At 37.7% G+C, this 19,042-nt stretch overlaps 1 protein-coding gene across 1 annotated transcript in view; it reads left to right on the plus strand.

Annotated features, from left to right (window-relative positions):
* VSIG1 (V-set and immunoglobulin domain containing 1) overlaps positions 1-15,348 on the plus strand; it is a gene marked incomplete at both ends in the record, with an annotated part of 30,066 nt that extends 14,718 nt beyond the window's left edge. The window contains 5 exons of the mRNA XM_081277729.1: positions 6,183-6,381; positions 11,214-11,369; positions 11,744-11,863; positions 14,020-14,161; positions 15,015-15,348. Of these exons, the coding sequence (XP_081133855.1) occupies positions 6,183-6,381; positions 11,214-11,369; positions 11,744-11,863; positions 14,020-14,161; positions 15,015-15,348 (951 nt within the window). The remainder of the gene's footprint in view (positions 1-6,182; positions 6,382-11,213; positions 11,370-11,743; positions 11,864-14,019; positions 14,162-15,014) is intronic.
* Positions 15,349-19,042: the final 3,694 nt, after the last annotated feature.

A 19,042-nucleotide genomic window follows, 5' to 3' on the forward strand; every position in this document is an offset into this window, starting at 1 on the left:
AACCCTTGGCAAAACCGGAAAAGTCTTGATTTCACTTGCTCATATCCACACCTAGAACACTTTTCAGCCTCCTTCAAAAGTTTCAGGGCCCTATTGCTGCCCTCATCTGGGCAGTGACCCATCTTCATGCCCATCTTCTCCTCCTCCCCCAAATTGTTGTGTTAAAGTAGAACTGACTCAGAGACCTGGTATTTCTCAGATGATGTTATTTCTTTGTAACTGTCCCATCTAGGGGGTTCCTTTGGAAAGCAGCAACTACAAAAGTAACCCACAAGTTTTCTGACTCAGAGACAAGAATATTCATTAGCATGGTGGTCCGTTTAGAGATGGTCTCTTCTCATAAAATTTGGACAGTTTCAGATAGTTAGTTCTTTGGCAGGGAATCTCAGCTGAAAACTCTGGACCTGGTAGGCTAGCGTGGAAATTTTGGACGGTCTGATGGCCCTCTGGTTTCACAGAGGGCCTCTTCTTCCGCCTAGCCTATTACTGGTAAATTTGCAGAATTCACCTGCCCATGAACAGAATACACATTGACCCTCCTTAGCATGAGTCTCTTAGACAATAGTCTTCTAGAATATTTATAATGGAAGGAACCCTTTGACACACTCATATTCCCAAAACATGAATAAATTGTACAACATCTTTCCAAGGACTTAGTGCCCTCATGTTATGTGGCTTCTCAGATTTTCCAACCTGGTCTGATCACTAGAGTTATGTTAAAACATTAGAATTATGTTAAAACAGTTATGTTAAAACATTTTTCTAATGTTGGTATATGGGGGAGTTCCATCACCTCAGGGGCATTTTATAAAGGAGAAGGTATTGATTTGATTGTTAGGACTTGGAGTCACTACAGGGATTTAGTGGGTGCTGCTAAAGATGCTAAATATCCTGCAAAACAGGACAGACCCACACACACACAAAAACTGCCTGACCAAAATGCTAGTATCACCCTTATTGAGAAATGCTATAAATCTTCCCTCCCTCCCCACCAAAGTTACCTATTTTGTGTCTCATTCCTTAAAGTCTCTATATTTGCTATATCTGATAAGTGAATTTAACACTAAAGTGCTAGGGAGTGGCGATAGCTTATATTGTTGTCTTTCAAAGAAAAGCACTTAAGCTGGAATCTTCTATGACTTCACCCAAAAGTAGCAGATGGTAGGCTGGTAAGAGAGTGGTTTGAGGGCATGAGAGCCTTTCTTTTGGTATTTTATTTCCTCCATATGCAATCCCAACCCTCATAGTACAGACCAGAGAAAATTCTGGGCTTGAGACCTTTGCCACCTAATCCTCTCCCCTTGACTAGCCCCTCTATGGGAAGTACCAGAAAGCAAGAAGCTTCAAGGGAAATAATGTGTGGTTTGTTGTGGACTTCCATGCCTTCCACATCTCCCAAAGGAAACTGCAAAAGCAGTTCTGGAAACTAAAGGCATTTAGTAACTCCAAGTCTGACTCAAATAGAAAGCAGATGAAATTCTTTCAACCCTTCTTGTTTATACACCAAGTCACTAGTTTGAGAGCAGTGGCATAAAGTTGAAGAAACATCTTTTAGGACAAATCTGGCTCCCAGATGCATAGCATCGTGTGACTAGGAACTTAACACAGTAAGAGAGGAAAGCCTGCTCTGCAAAGAACTCAGAGGCCTGCAGTGCAGCTGGCAAATGTCAAGGGCATCATGTAGTGAACCTGCTTAGTGTGGGAAGCATCAGGCCACTGAATAGTGCAATTGGCAAGAGGAAGATCAGACTGGAATGGGATTGAATGGCTTCCAAGGGGAAGGTTGCCTGAAAATCATCTTCCTTGCCTCAGGCAGGAAGGATTGTGAGTGCTACCTGAATATATTCAGTGGGAACAGAAGGTGTGAGTTCCAGGTCTGAATGTAAATTGATTGTGTAAACTTGGGAAATGCTCTTCCACTACTGGGCCCTCATTGGCATCTGTAATAGAAGAGGATGAATCAGTTTGCAAATAGGAGGCCTCTGGACTAGATTTGGCCAGTGGACATATTTTGGTTAGCTCTGTGTTTTTGTTTCCACAGTGTGCACTGACTCCCCATTCACCACAGTTACCACCATCCCTTATGATCCCCCCACTACCCGCCAGTCTCTCCCAGCCATTTCCCCATATTTAGAATATTCACCTAGCTCCTAAAGTTTCCTTAGCCTTAGAAACCATGAACTAAGTGATCTCAAAGAGCGTTTTATAACAAATTTGATATTGTGACTCTACACGTTAAACTCTAGCATCACCAAGGGAGCAGGCAGAGAGGACCTTGGAAGAAAACAGTGCTGTTTGCTATGAACAAAGGCACAAAAGAGAAAGTGGGCAAAAAATTAACAAGCACTCCTTTTTAAGAATTCCTTTAAAAATTTTCTTAAAGCAGGACATCTTCACCTCCCACTCTACCCTACCAAGGATGTGGCCTATTGAATATTGGAGGCTTTTCCTGGACCTCAATTGCTTTGATATCTAAATTGACAGTAATATGTCTTTGAAAAGTTTACAGGCCACACAGGATCATGGGTTGGACTTTGGTCATTGTTCAGCTTTGATTTTTAAAAGAGTTATTCTTTTGTGGAAAATAGAACCAAGTTTCAGTGCTTCCTATGTGATTAGATAAGCAGTTTCAGGAAAACGGTTCTTTCTTTTTTCTTTACAAAGACAGTGTGACAGAATGGACTTCCTCTTAAGGAAACCCCCTCCATCTATGTATTCAGCTGCCATCTAGCCACTTTCCCTCTCACACAACACCCAGAGGCCAAGATGATTTTAGGTCTCCATTATTATTCCTCCTTACTACCTCCAATACCATTTATTGTTATTTATGACAGGAGAAAAGTGATTAGACTGCAGTGTGAAGAGATAGGATAGAAGGATGGTAAAGTTCTTTTTCATGGGTAAGTTACAGGACCAGGACCTCATTGCTTATTTGCTAATTTTACCTCAATTTATGCCCAACTAAGAGAGTTTCCCAGTGGCTTCTTTTCATGTCCTAATTCTAGCCTAAAATACACTCTATTGGGCCTCTGATCTCTGTAGAAACAAGGACTTTTTCACCTTGATCCTCTGAGTTTCAGGCAGGACTGATATATCTCATTGTTATGTAATCAGTCATAGGGCTGACCTGTACCCAGTCTTCTTGGGGACAAAGAAAATGGCCAGATGTTTAAGTTCTAAAGGGATTTATTGATGGACAGCAGGCTATATTCCAGGTAAGAGGGAATGGAGCCTCAAATTGTTGATCAGAAAGTGAATACGCCAGGGTGGCACATGCCTGTAATCCCAGCAGTTTGAGAAGCTGAGGCAGGTGGATTGCGAGTTCAAAGTCAACCTCAGCAATTAGTGAGGGCCTAAGTAACTTACAGAGACCCTGTCTCTAAAATATAAAAGGGGCTGGGAATGTGGCTCAGTGGTTAAGCACCCCTAAGTTCAATCCTTGCTACAAAAAAAGTGGATAAGGTAAATGGCTTTTGAAATACTGACACCCCCCCCCCCCCCGTCTCACTTGAATACCTTGAGTTAATACCTCTAGTTCATAAACAAGATCACTCTGAGACAAAAGGCCTCTGGTTCAGTAGGTGTGAATTATGAATTATAAATGGCTGTAGTTAGGGCAGGAAAGAAAGCATGTTGATGTTAGAAAAAACAGAGGAGACAGTTGTTTTTTACATAAATATGCTTGGTTCTTTCATTTTGCCCTCCAAATCTATCTTTCTGTGTTAGTTTTAATATATATATATAGAGACTTCCTGCTTAAAGGAAAAGACATTTGAATTTATCTAGACAATATCTTTTGATTTTCTGATTACTTTCTGTCTTTGATCAGTCAATTAGGTAAATAGCTGGAATTAGGTGAACTGAGCTCTAGTCCTGTCTCAACTGTTAATTTTGTGTGTGATGTTTAAAAAAAAAACTTCTCTGGGCTTCAGATTCTTCTGGAAAGTAAGGGGACTGAATTAAACGAACTGTAAGGCCCTTCTAGTTGATTTTATGAAAATGATTAGTCTCTTGGACTAAGGCAATACCAATTTATTGAACAATAAACAACAATCACTGAATGCCTCACATTCATACAAAACTGACAAAATACATACACAGCACATATATATTATTAAGGGACCTCAGGGATTACTTTGCACAGTGATTCCCAAGCTTTAGTCACTCATGTATCATCTTCATAATTTTTGTTGTATTTGTGGAACACCAGTATTATTAATTACTTAATGTTTTCTATGCTGACTTGATTTCTTAGAATCTTACAAAAATCTGCCTTAGTCTGACCAAAAGTAACAATATACATGAAGCTGCATATTTGATGTGTTAGATATGTCTCTTTGAAACACACATTAAAATTAGTAGATTTTCATTTAGGTACTATCTGAAATCAATTAAAGTGCCTATACTTGGGGAATACATATCATACTTTGGAAAACATTGCTCTGGTTCCTTGTTCTGATGTGGAAACTAAAGGTTAGAGAGATTAAATAACTTTGTTTCTTATCACAAAGCAGGTTGTCATGGAGGCATGACTAGAGGCCACCTCCCCTGCCTATGCCATAGTCAGAGGTAGAGCACAGCCAGAGGGAGAGCTGTGGCCAAAACCCAGTCCATTTAACAATTAAACCAGACCTCTTTTTACCACATCATATTGTTCCCACAGTTCCTTAGACTAATTATGAACTAAGTATCCATGTTCTTTAATGGGACTAAAACGGGACTAGAATCCAGATCTTTCTTAAGCCTAGTAAATAATAACAACAACAACAACAATAATAATAATAATAATGATAATAATAATCCCTTTTGGCTTAAGATGTATCATTTGATCTTTCTGTGTCTGAGTTCCCTTATTTGACATGGAGAGAAAGATGGTAGATACGATCGACTAAGCATTCCTAGGCCTTTTACTAGCTCATGCTGTTTCATACTCAGGAAACACTAGGAAGGATTAGGGCCAGATGATTTCTCAGGAATGTTTCTGTTCTGAAATCTGACACTTCTTTTTTAAATTTTTAATTTGTTTTAATTAGTTATACATGACAGTAGAATGCATTTATGCACTTTGATATATCATACATAGATGGGATATAATTTCCCATTTTTCTAAGTGTACATTTTGTAGAATCACATTGGTTATGCAGTCATATATATATATATATGTATATATATATATATACATATATATATATATATACACACACACATACATATATACATACAGTAATAATGTCTGTTTCATTCTACTATCTTTCCTATCCCCACATCCTCTCCCCTTCCCTCCCTTCACTTTCCTTTACCTAATCTAAGGTAACTCTTTTCTTCTCTAGTGCCCCTCCCCACCTTATTGTGAATTAGCATCCGCATATTAGAGAAATCATTTGGCCTTTGGTTTTTTGGGATTGTCTTATTTCGCTTAGCAAGACTTCTCCAACTCCATCCATTTACCAGAAAATGCCATAATTTCATTCTTCTTTAAAGCTGAGTAAGTCACGAAATCTCATACTTTTAACAAACAGAGGAAATCCAGGTTTGCTTATTCGGAGGCATTTGGGTGTATGAAAAGAATATGAACATCCAAATTTTTAGAGACATCGGATACTATTATTGAGTAAGGTAAACTCAAATCAAAAGTTTATGAAGTGGGGCTGGGGGTGTAGCTCAGTGGTACACAATTGCCTAGCATTTGTGAGGCACTGGGTTCTATTCACAGCACCACATAAAACAAATAAATAAAATAAAGGTATTGTGTCCATCTACAACTAAAATTTTTTTAAGTTTATGAAGTGGTAAAAAAATGACAGTTTTTATTTCCTATCAGACATTTGGTCCCATTTAACAAGTTTCCTTCAGGAGGACTCAGCATGTGAGCATTTTGATCTCCTAGACCAGGTTTAAGAGTTAAATCATGTCAGCTCCAAGCTGTCCCCTCCTCTTAGAATAGGCATACCAGCTCCTGCCAAGATGACATCACAGAGTTTATCTGAGGTAATGACTGTGAACAATTGTAAGAAAATTAAGTTCCCCCATGAACTGACAAAACCTTGGTCACAGAGACCTATTCCCCAGAGAAGAAAGATGCTGCTTCTTATCAAAGGTAATATGAATAGAAGGAGCTTCCAGATAACTTATCCTAGTCATGGACACTCTCTAGTTCTCATTTCTGTTCTTTTCTGTCCTAGGTTTACTATTCTGAAGGTGGAGAAGGTCAGGCCTCTGGACAATTCAAAGATCGAATTATAAGGTCCACCATTCCAGGTAACGCGTCTATCACTATATTGCGTATGCAGCCAGCAGACAGTGGAATTTACACCTGTGATGTCAACAACCCTCCAGACTTTGTTGGCAATAACCAAGGCAGTCTGCACGTCACTGTGTTAGGTATGGACACTTTTATCTTCTTGGAGCAACTCAGGACAATGAATGACCAGGGTACCTAGTTATGATGCTAAACAGATCTCTGGGGATAAATATACTTACTGTTCCTTTCATTACCAGGGAAACAGAGACATACCACCAACTCAACCTGTACAAGAACACTGAGAAATCATTAATAAAACACGTAGAAGCAATTTCCCAAACAAAAAGGGCTGCCAAAATGACAACAGTAGATAATCCAAACTCCAAATAACTCTATTTCTAAAGAATACAATGAGAACAGATGAGTCAAGTCACTGTCCATCCCAAATGATCACAAGCAACTATTTCAGAGGGAACTTCCATCCAATTAGAGCCAGACTTACCTGGAGGAGACAAATGTCAAATTATTACTTCTCCCAAGTCTACTACAATTCCATGAAATCCTAATGGCAGGATTTTCTCTTTTAAAAATGCTCATGCTATTTGGAAAAGGGGACACACATTAGGCCATTGTTAAGAACTTCTGTATATACATATATTCATTATATGATGTTAAGCAAGTCATATCTGCTCTCAAAATGAATTTGGAGTAGTTCCTTGTATTTGGGATTTATTGACTGCCTACTTTGTCCCAGGATGGATAGGGTCATAATAAGTGATGGAGACATGTTTTCTGCCTTTAGAGGGCTCCAAATTTTGGTGATCTCTAGTGATCCTTCCAACTTTTATCTGACAGGACAATGGGGGCTAAACCCTGCAGGGCCTGGGAGTGGGAAGTACTAAAGGGTGGAAGGAAAGGACTGACAACACTTACTCCCTACCCAGTTTACTAAGCATTTCCTACTTCTAAATAATCCTAAATGGAGTTGATGTAGTCATTGCTCTTCTCCAACTATGTGTATACATCATACAAAAGGAGACATTAGATCAAATCAGTAATAAGAGTTGCTTGGAAAAGCAGCAATTGGTAACAAGGTGCATACCTAGGAGAACTGCTCACAATTGCCTTAGCTTTCCACTGATATGATGGCATACAAGAATAGCTAATGTTTACCATGAGGTTTGCCACTGCATCTAACCACCTGGAAAAGAGGGAAAAGTATCCAAGAGCTAATGTTTAAGATTGGATTAATTCAACCCTTTGTGTTTTACCTTGCTGAGCACTGTGCTAGGCATAGGGGTACAGAGACAAAGAGTTTATGTTCTAGTTTGAAAGACTAGCCATATACACGGGAACTAAATGGTGTGGTATAAGTGCCAAAGCATCAAGATGGGAGTCAAAAGACCTAAGTTCTAAACCTTATTGTATACTCAGTGACTTCATGCAAATCAGTTCATTTTTCTCTGGTCATTGTAAGATGTGGTTATAACTTCCCTGTCTTCTTTAGTGATTTGTTGTAAAGATAAAATGAGATATCGGTGATTAAAGAGCTCTTTAATGTTCAAATAATTTGAGAGATTAATTCTCTAACTGATTTTGTTTCTCCCTGACTCCAGAGTGTTCTGAGCAGAAGCAATATAAAGAGGCAAAGCTTCTTCAGAAAGGACTTGGAAATAGTCCTGAGATAAACTTAGACAAGAAGGTTGATGTTCTTAAATTTAAGCTTCAGAAGATTCAAATCAATTTCTCTAAGAAGTTGAGGGTAACTCTCCTGTGAGTTATTCTTTCCAATGAGTCTTTGAGTTAGCTAATTCCTGTCATGACTGTTTCATGACTTTGCATTCAGCTAGGACCCACCCAGGCAAGGAAAGAGACCAAAGCGTCTATAGATTTCTTTGTTCAGGAAGTCTCAAAATTTGTATCTTTATTCATTGAGTGAAAAATAAGCCATTCTACAAATTTAGCCTTTCCAGAAATTTCAACATGGCTAATTTATCTTTTTTAACTTTTATTTTATTTATTCATTTTTTAATGCAGTGCTGAGAATTGTACCCAGTGCCTCACACATGCTAGGCAAGTGCTCTACCACTGAGCCACATCCCCAGCCCCTGGCTAATTTATCTTTAAAATGCAGAGAGTATTTGCAATTATCAAATCCCATTGCATATGAGCACCTATTCTGCTTGCTGTACTGGGGGTTTAGCAAGGTGGGTATAGGTGGGTATGGGAGACCAATTGTGGAAAAAGATATTCATGTTTCCTTCCTTAATGATAGCTCTTTGCAGTAAAGTGTCTTTCAGAGACATTTTATCATCCAGCAGTGAACACCAATCCCATATACTACCTGTGCATTCATGAATTCATTCATCAAATCCTGAGCACATGTGTCAGTAACAGTGGTTAACAACGAAGTTGGGAAGATGTAAAAGATAGGGTCCCAAACCTCTAAAAGTTCAATCAAGTGAAGGAGACAAATATGTAACATAAAAGCTTTCTTTGGACGTGTGAGAGGATAGTTGTAAGGGCACAAGGAAAAGATCTAAACGCTGTGAATGGAGCCAGGTGTGGTGGTTACACCTGTAATCCCAATAGCTCAGGAGGCTAAGGCAGGAGGATCACAAGTTGAAAGCAAGCCTCAGGAACTAGTGAGGCCCTAAGAAACTTAGTGAGAGCCTGTCCAAAATAAAATAAAATAAAATGAAAAATAAAAAGGGTTGGGGATGAAACTCAGTAGTTGAGCGCCTCTGGGTTCAATCACTGGTACAAAAAAAAAAAAAAAGAACAAAAAGCTGTGTAAGGGGAACTAGAAAAGGCTTATTAAGGAAAGAGACTTTTATGCTGACTGTTGAAGGATGTGCAAGAGTGTACCATGCATAAAAGGGGCTGAGGTGGCAGGGTACAATTTAGGTGAAGGAAATGGCAGTAAGCAAAGAACCAGGTGGTTTGGATGAACATTCATTTGAAAGATTTCCATTAGTTATGACAACCTTGGAAAATCAATCTCTGAAAAATACCCAGGTCAAGTCTGAATAATTATTTTGTGTGCATTTGGAATAAGCATTATCTCCCTTTTGCAATTTGGCACATAAAAATAAAATGATTAATTTAGAGAAGGTTTGAGAACACACTGAAGCAATTTCATTTATTTTCTGAGGTAAGACTTCTCTTCCAACACCAATTCTGTTGAAAGCAATAAACCTAAAGGGTAGATCAATGGCTTTGCCAGTGAAATATCTAGGTTCTACAGGGGACTTTAACCAGATAAAATGTCAATTCAATTTTGATTCAGTAGTTTTGGAAAATATGTAGATTTGGCACTTGTTTCAAAGTGATTCACTAATTGTTTTGTCAATAAAAATAAAAGAAAGATGTGTTTAGCAAAAAAATTTTAAAAGCCTCTCTAGGTTTGAATCTAGGCTCAAGGAATGAGAGCAAGTCATTACAGGGTTCTGTCTATAATTTAGTTCAAGTCTGACTTTTTCCCAAGGAAACACCCATATTTAATTTTTGTTCAAATTGTTATATCATTCTGGACAGTTATAAAATACTCATATTTTTTAAAAGTGGAAATTCTAGTTATAGTTGCAATGGACTCCTGGTCAAATGGCCTAGTTCAGGATAGGCAAACCAAGTTGGAATTTGGGAACTTCTGAGAAAACCATTGGTAAGGAAGATAAAATCAAGAGCTAAGTAGAAAATCCTTATATGTAATTTTGATCATTATCTGTATATATGATTAAGGATAAAATGAGCTGTGCAAAGTAAGATGAATGGGGAGATTCAGTTTCAGTTTTCCAGCTTCTTCATCCAGGTATTTTCATAATTAGCTAAAAATCATTCACATCCCAAACCACCCTCATTATAACTCCTTCCTCCTCATTATTCCTTTCCCTAAAGCCTGCTGTTCTACATGAATTCTTTATCTCAAGTATGGCAAGATCATGTACCCAGTTGTCCAATTTAAGAGCTTGGAAATCACCATAGATTCCACAATCTCCCCCTCATTCCCCATATTCAGTTGCCTCTAGCTTAGTACCTCTTGAAACTGTCTCCTCTTCTCCCTTGGTTTAGGTACCCCCAATGTTAGAGAGATCCATCTAAAATGTTAAAATAACCATCATCACTAACCTGTTTAAAGTCTTTCCATGATCTCCCTGCTCTTAGAATACATGGACTGTAAAGCTCTCCAAGGTATGACTCCAGACACTCTCTAACTTCATCCCTCATCACTCTCCTCTACACCACTTCAGAAATGTGTCAATGTTACTTTTATATCCCTGGAACTTAGTCCAATGTCAGGTACACAGGAGGTACATAAATAAATGCTTGGTGTGAAGGCAGAATAGAGATTGCATTGCTGTGTAGTGTGCACACCCAAATAGGTTTCCTCTGCTGATGAGAGACACAGGCAAATTCAAATCTCCCAACCATTTTGTGTCACTCCAAGATGAATAAATGAAAAACAAGACCCATAAAGGAATAAACAAATATAGTATTAATAGAACTATTTTTAGAGTGAATAGAAACAGTTTATCTCAAGTTATTTAAGGGTTCTATTTTCCTTTAAAACTGATTTTCAAGTATAAGCTATGTTCATAGTTGTTTAGTGTTTGCTTACATTTGGCTGTTTTATTAAAGGCATATTTTAAGACACAATGCGGAAATTCATGGTTATAAATCTGGGGAGGAGGCAGACAGAGACACTAGTTGAATCTTAATGACCTCCTGACTAGAATGTCCCAGCACCTGAAGTGCTCTACTCCCATCTGGTGGTACAATCAGAAAACAGTCAAAATAAATAAATAATAAATAAATACACACACACACATATTTATGTACCGCTCATATACCACTATATATATAATTTTTAATAAACATATATTCTGCAAAATGAAAGTGAAGAAGTGACTGCAGTAGTCACAGGCTGCCATGCATCCTGGCAGGAATTTTACTCTTTGCAATTGCCTTACAGTCAAACCTTCTAAGCCACTTTGTAGTATCCAAGGAAGACCAGAAATGGGCCATAGTATTTCTCTGACTTGCCTCTCTTCTTTTGGAACACCATCACCTGTGTACCACTGGTATAAACTTGAGGGAAATAATGCTGTGCCAGTGAAAGAAAGCTTCAGTAAGTATCACCTTTGGCAGTCCTTGGCAAGGCCTGGTTTGGTGGGTTGACTGATGGCATATGTGGCTGGCTGCTCAATATTGTCTTTTTCTTGGTTGGGGGAGACGAATTTAAAAAGAATACCTGTCTCCCAACATAAGACTCTGGTCTTAACTACTCCCCAACTTCCAGAAGCCAGCTAGCTCTAGGTATGGTTCTACTTGGTGGTAGATGGGCTACCTTTGGAACAGGCCCAAGGGAACTAATTGGTCCCTGGACATCTTATGAAAGGGAGGGCAATATGGGGGAGTGGGTGGGCATTGAATGATGTATTACACTGACATGATTCGTACCTATATAAGACATTTTAATAGTCTATTTCCTGGTTTTGACAGACCCAAACACTGGAATTTTGGTTATTGGAAATCTGACAAATTTTGAACAAGGTTATTACCAATGTACTGCTATCAACAGTGTTGGCAATAGTTCCTGTGAAATTGATCTAACCTCTTCACGTGAGTTGGCCATATATCTTTAACAGTTTCTCCTTGAGTCTAGTAGCCTGGACCTGTATATTAATTAGGATCTCTGGTTGGTTGTTTCTGCCTCTCTGGAGATTTGTGTGCTTTATTTATAGATTGATATGATGAATGCTCATCCTAATATCTAATGCTTACATAAAGCTTAGTATGTTCCCTAAACCTTTTACAAAAAGCAAATTGTTTCAGCTTTGCAAAAATCTCTAAGGAGAAGATATTGATATTTGATAAATGTAGCAATCTCATTGACAGTATCAGCCTGTATTTCTCTTTATGATGCCATTGGTATATTCAGGTGATACTGTAGCTATGTCAAACACAAAGTTCACAAATTTTCCAGTTCTTAACTATTTGGTAAGATCTGTCCCTAATAATAATAATAATACTCTCATCCACAATCACTTTTATGTAACAAACACTTGGCCAGGTGCTCATAAGCATTATCTCACTCAATCCTCCCAACCATCTTATGTATGGAGGAAGAATATATTATTAGCCTTATTTTATTGAGGAAGACACTGAAGCTCTGGGAGTTAAATTACTTGCTCAAGGTCATTGAGTTAGTAACTGGTAGAGCCAGGTTGTCTCTGAACCTCAATCATCCTGTTCAAATGTGCTTACTTTCTCTCTAAGCACAATACTTATGAGCCCTGGAATTGTCAAATTGGACCCATGAAGGGGGCTAATTTTCTTCATTATTTGTCCTGAAGTTTGCTCTTCATTCTCATATCACTTTCAAGTAAAACCTACAAGACATCTGGGGTAGAGCACTTGCCTAGTATGTGACACACTGGGATCAATCCCCAGCAGCACATAACAATAGATAAATAAAATAAAGGTATCAAATTTAATGATTTTCTGGAAGTCTTGGGATTAGGGATAATGCATTTTAAAAATAAACAAATATGAAAAAAAGAAAAGAAAGGGGGCAACCAAACAAATACCCAAATAAGGCAATTATTAGCGTTGAGTAAAAGTTTTTAAAAATGTTGTACAAGGAAGAATTGTAGTATGTTATGTTCTTTGTCTGTGTGCAGTATTTACGTGGTCATAATACTGCAAGCTTTGTTTTAACTAAAACTTGTGATAGATTAGGAGAATGTGGTGGGATTTGAGTGAAATGTTGTAAAAGAACTAAATTTCCAGGGTAGGAAATTAAAAAAAAATGAAGATCAAAAAAGGTAGGACATTCCAGGAGAAGTACAATAGAAACACAGGGGCAAAGGTACTTTTAAAAAAGGATCAGGGGTGCTTGCCTGTAGTGATTGGGACCCAGAGATGGGGAGGACTGGAGCAGAAGGTCTACTGTTTTTGTCAGAAGTTTAGAACTATTTGACTTTTTAAATTAACTTTTTGAACTTTTAAAATTATTAATCAAATTAATTCCCCAAAGTTAAAGGAATTATTTAGTGATTCAACTTGCCTCCCATCTCAAAATACAAGCTGTCCATCCTTGTTTGAGAAGAAGTGGATGGGGATGAGCCAGCATAAAACCCAGACATGTTCTTTCAGGGACAACACCTCCAGGCTTGAAGGTCTGGGGCTCAGCTGGATTGTCTCACAGTAATTAAATTTTTCCATACTCTGATGTAATAAACCAGATGCTGGTTTATCAAAATAGCCATATTCCTTCCTAGTAGCCAGAATGCACAAGGCTCCTCAGTGATCATGGATTATGTGAGGTAGAAGGTTTTTAAGAACCTATCTCATCTATGCTCTGAGAAAGCCTGGTGAAATGTCCCTACTTATAACAGAGGCATATTTCTGGTGACTAAGATTGCAACTCCATGCTCTGTCTCTTCCTGTCTCCCTCTCTTTCTGAATAAATTAATACTGAACACTTTCTTCTCTAAACCCAACTTCTAAAACAACCTTGCTTGTCCCAACTCAGCATATTTTTTTCTCTTTGTGTGTAAATGTCAATGGATTAAGCTACAAAATCAAGCCTGTCATCTTGCTTCACTCACTCTAAATCCAACTGGCAGAGTTCTAGGGCTTTCTGTTCCATCAGTCTACAGGAGACACTTCCCTGCTATGCGAATGTTCCAGATATTCTATACCAGTCACAAGCACACACATGACATGACAATTTGTTTCCCTTTACTAACCATCTAGCTGTTTGTGTCCTCCAGACCCAGAAGTTGGGATCATTGTTGGTGCCTTGATTGGTACCCTGGTAGGTGCTGCCATCATCATTTCTGTGGTGTGCTTTGCAAGGAACAAGGCAAAGGAAAAAGAAAGGAAGAGGAATTCTAAAACTACCACAGAACTTGAGTAAGTTCTCATTACTTGAATACAAACTTTTGTCTTGTTGTCTTTACTATAATACAAACATTTTTCAGGCATGTCTCTTTCAGTCAGTCATTCCTAAGCACTCCTTTTAGCATCAGATATCACAGGTACCTTTCTATTCATTGCTTTTACAAAAAGAATGATAGTGGCTACCATTTACTGAGCCCTGTGTGCCACACTCTGTTCTAAGCACATATGCACATCAATTCATTTAACTACCAAGACCACACTTTTAGATCCAAGAAAACCTTTTATGATATAATGCTAACATACTTGTCTTTATAAAAGCACAGCCATAAATGTAATTTTAAATATTTTTTATATAACAAGAGGCTCATGATGGCAAAAGTGTCTAGGGATCATAGAAGTCATAATGTGGCTCTGCCATCAGCCCATGCTCTTAACCACTCTCCGGTTTCTTTAGTGAAGAACACACTCATTCATTTGTTCACCCATCTGCTTGCTTCCATAACTATGTGTTGGGTACCAACCAGGTGACAAATGTGATGCTAGATAGAACCAAAGATAAAGATGAATCACAGCTGTGAATTTAGCCCTCAGAGTCCTTATTAAATTCACCCTGATATTAGTTTTCTCAACTCTTAAACACTGTTCTGACATTCTTGAATTTTCATTATATTTTTGAGACCTAACCCTTTTGAACCCCCAAATGGACATACAGCATCTGACAGTGAGCCAGAATATCAGAATTAACAGATATCCTGAACAGTCTAGGAAGGACCTGTGTCACTGAAGCTATAGAGTGTATGGCTCCACATGAAATTTCAGTTATCAAATCCCTAACTTTATCTTTTCTGGACCTTCTTTCTTGTAGACCAATGACAAAGAAAAACGAAACCCGAGAGAATGAAGCCATTCCAATGGAAGATGTTATCCAGCTAGAAGCAACTCTGCCACCCTCCACTCATGACACTGACCCTACTATCATCTTGGAACCAGACCATGAGCCTGCCCCAAAGCCAGAGCCTGTCCCAGTACCTTTCCTAGGAAAGGAACCTGTTCAGATACCTGAGATTGAGATTGAGCTGGAGCCAGAGCAGGAGCTGGAGCCAGAGCCAGAGCCAGAGCCAGAGCCAGAACCAGAGACAGAGCCTGGGGTTTTGGTTGAGCCCCTGTGTAATGAGGAAAAGGATGTGATTAAGACATAAATTAGTGCCCTGAGTACATCATTCATCACTAAGGAACCCATTCATTGTATCTGGAATTCACTTGACCTAATCAGTCCACACCCCCTCCCTCCATTCTGACCAAGCCTCTTCTAACAAGGTGCTCATTTTTAACATGAATCAAAACTAAAAGGGTCAGGATAACTATTAAATAAATGCAAGGGTTCCTGCATCATCAATAGAGAATACCTAAAATTATACTAACATGCATAATAAATGACAAGGCAAGTGATTTCTAACTCATTTGAAGTGATTTTTCTGAAATATTCAGAAATCTTTCTTGTTTTTAGCTTTTCTTCATATGTTCCACATGCACACATGACAAGGTGGCATTAAATTCAATATATTTTCTAGGATTAGTTAGTTGTCAGGCTTCCCTATTTGTTGTTATATTTACCACTAAGAAAAGAATTTGACAGCACTATCTCATAGATTAGGAAAAAGTTCTTCAAAATCAACAGAGGTGTGTGTGTGTGTGTGTGTGTGTGTGTGTGTGTGTGTGTGTGTGTATTTAGCATTTAAAACCAGGTTTTATAATTGATACATTTATCCTGATAGATTTCCGAATGAATCATCCTGGTGACTAATATCTAAGCACAGCAGAATTTTAAAATAATCCAATATTTAAATGCCAAATACTATACAGGCAAACAATTAGAAATATAATTTTCCTTCAGTGAATGCAAAGCGTTGATAGATGATGTACAAGTTAGCTTTGAATAGGTATTACGTTATCACTGTGATGTTACTTTTATCTACTTTGAAGGGGCACACTAGAAAAGTGTTCTCAATGAACACTTCAGATCTATTTTAGATAATAACAACTACTTACAAAATCTGTTTTACTGTTGGTATACTCCACATTGATAAAGAGATGTTATTCTTGTGTATATGATACATATTAACAAAAATGCATTGATATCTCCTTTTCTTCACTTGTTAAGTTTTTTCATGATCTTATTTCACTCATATCTCACCTTGAAGAAATTTACAGGTAGACACACTTTTTTCACTTCTGTAATCAATTGTATTTTAAAACTTATTTTAAGGCTCATTTTTCACTTCTGTAATCAATTGTATTTTAAAACTTATTTTAAGGCTCAATAAATAATACTCAATAAAATCTGAGTTTGATGACTGCTAGGGTAAATCCTTTCATAAACAACTTTATTGACATATAATTTATGTCATTAAACAGCACCACATTTGATGAATTTTAAGTTTTGCATATCCACAAAACCATCATACCTATCTAGATAAAGATCTTCCATCACCCCAAATACTCCCCCATGTCCCTTTGCACAATCCCACTATACCCTGCACCTCAGCAAACAATGTTTTCTTTTTCAGATTTTTATTTATTTATTCATTTATTGGTTCTTTTTAGTTATTTGTGACAGCAGAATCCATTTTGATATAATTATAGAAGCATGAAATATATCTTATTCTAGTTAGGCTTCCATTCTTGTGGATGTACATAATGGTGGGTTTCACTGTGATGATTTTATATATGTACATAGGAAAATTATGTCTGATTCATTCAACTGTCTTTCCTTTTCCTATCTCCCTCCCTTCCTCCATTCCTCATTGTCTTATCTACTGAATTTCTACTTTTTATCTGCCTTATTGTGGGTTAGCTTCCACATATCAGAGAAAACATTCAACCTTTGGCTTTTGGGGACTGGCTTATTTCACTTAGCATGAAATATCAGAGCATCATTTTTCATAAAAACCATCCCATTCACAATAGCCTCAAAAATATTTGGGAAACAATCTAACAAAAAAAGGTTAAAGACCTCTATAATGAAAACTACAGAACACTAGAGAAGGAAATTGAAGAAGACCTTAGATGATGGAAAGACTTCCCATGTTCTTGGATAGGAAGAATTAATATTGTCAAAATGCTTTCTATCTCTATGGATTAGTTTTGCCTTTTCTTTCTCTTCTTACAAATGGGATTACATAGTATGTATTTTTGTGTGTTTGACTTTCTTCTAAAGCGAATCCTTTTCAAGAGAGGTATGGATCACTAACTTATCACATCCAGATTTACATATAAAGAATTTTCTTAAACTACAAAGTCTCTTCTCTATAGATCATACCTACACGCCAATTGAAGTAGAGTCTTTGTAGTTTTTAAGGTGGATTGAAATGGAAATTAACACTCATTTGTTCAGAGCCATGGAGAGAAGAGATAGCGAACTTATGGATTATCTTTGATCTGTCAATTTGCAGTCAGTCTCAGAGTTTTGAAGCATCTATAATTCCATTAACGTAAGACAGTACTATAATATATGGTGTCTCATGGATACAGACAGCAAAACGATGAAGGTCTTAAGAATGACCTAATAATCCAAGATTAAACACTAAACACTAAAAATGTCAATTATCAGAATATTCAAGTAGCTGGAATTAATTTTCCGCTTCTACTTTGATGATAGGGACAAGTCACAGGAAAAGACTGACAATTGTCAATATTACACCCCTAAATTTCTGAAGGATCAGTGGTGACCAGGTAGAAAGGCAGTATTGGCAGTCTTATAGAGCTCTGTCCTTATTAGCAATGTTCTGTTCAAAATATTGATATATAGTTGTGTTGATGGTTTTTAACTTTCTTGAAATCATGAATCACTGTGAGAATCTGCAGAACAATCTGGTCCCCTTGTCATTGAAAAATGCTTATAAAGTGTCATATGCAGTTTTAGATTAGTTATACACTCCCTGAATGCAAGATTAAGAAGAGTGACTTAGTTTACTGTTTAACAGAATCATGATTCTAAATGATCTTGACAGCTTGGAAGATGAGCTGAAATTAATACAATAAATTAGACATGAATGGATGGAAAATCTGGAATTTAAGTAATAGAAAGCATGTTGTCCATGTAGAAACTATATCTGGATAAGGTTGGGAAGTATGTGAGTTTCATCTGAAATGGTACCTTTGGATCATTTAGGACTCCTTCTTGGTCATTGCAGCAATTTATTTTCCAGACACCCAGGCTTCCCATGCTCCTATTTGCTTAGGAATCTACACAGGTCTGCATCCCCCAGGCAGGCTTAAGTACTCAGAACCGACTTCTACATTTTCCACCTTTCAAAAGATGCCTGTTTTGTAAACTTGTTCAGTGAACATGAACTTTCAAACTTTCATCATCCTGTGATTTCAATCAGGTTGATAAACGAGTCCTCTTAAGGAGAATTTACACCCCCTACCTTTTTTGGCAGTACTGGGGATAGAACCTAGGGACACTTTTTACCACTGAACTACATTTTCAGCCCCTCAAAAAAATTTTTTTGAGACGGAGTCTAAGTTGTTAAGGTTGGTCTCATACTTGCAATCCTCCTGCTTCACTCTCTAAGAGTTGCTGGAATTACAGAACACTCCTGTCTCAGACTTCCAAATTGCTTGGATTACGGGACTGTCCTGCTGCAACCCTCAAATTGCTGGGATTACAGGATTCTCCTGCCTCAGCCTCCAGAGTCATTGGGATTACAGATATGTACCACTGCATCCAGTAGGCATATTTACATTTTAAAAGGAACTCTTGAATATGTAACCCTTAATTCAAAGAGTCCAAGTGTTGGAATCTCAGGTACTGGAACAATCCAGAAGAGAGAGATTTCTGGACAAAAGAGCATTTTTGGTTCCTTTCAAGTCAAATTATGTGGGTTGCCA

The sequence above is a fragment of the Spermophilus citellus genome (assembly GCF_964194105.1).
Source record: "Spermophilus citellus genome assembly, chromosome: X".
NCBI lineage: Eukaryota > Metazoa > Chordata > Mammalia > Rodentia > Sciuridae > Spermophilus > Spermophilus citellus.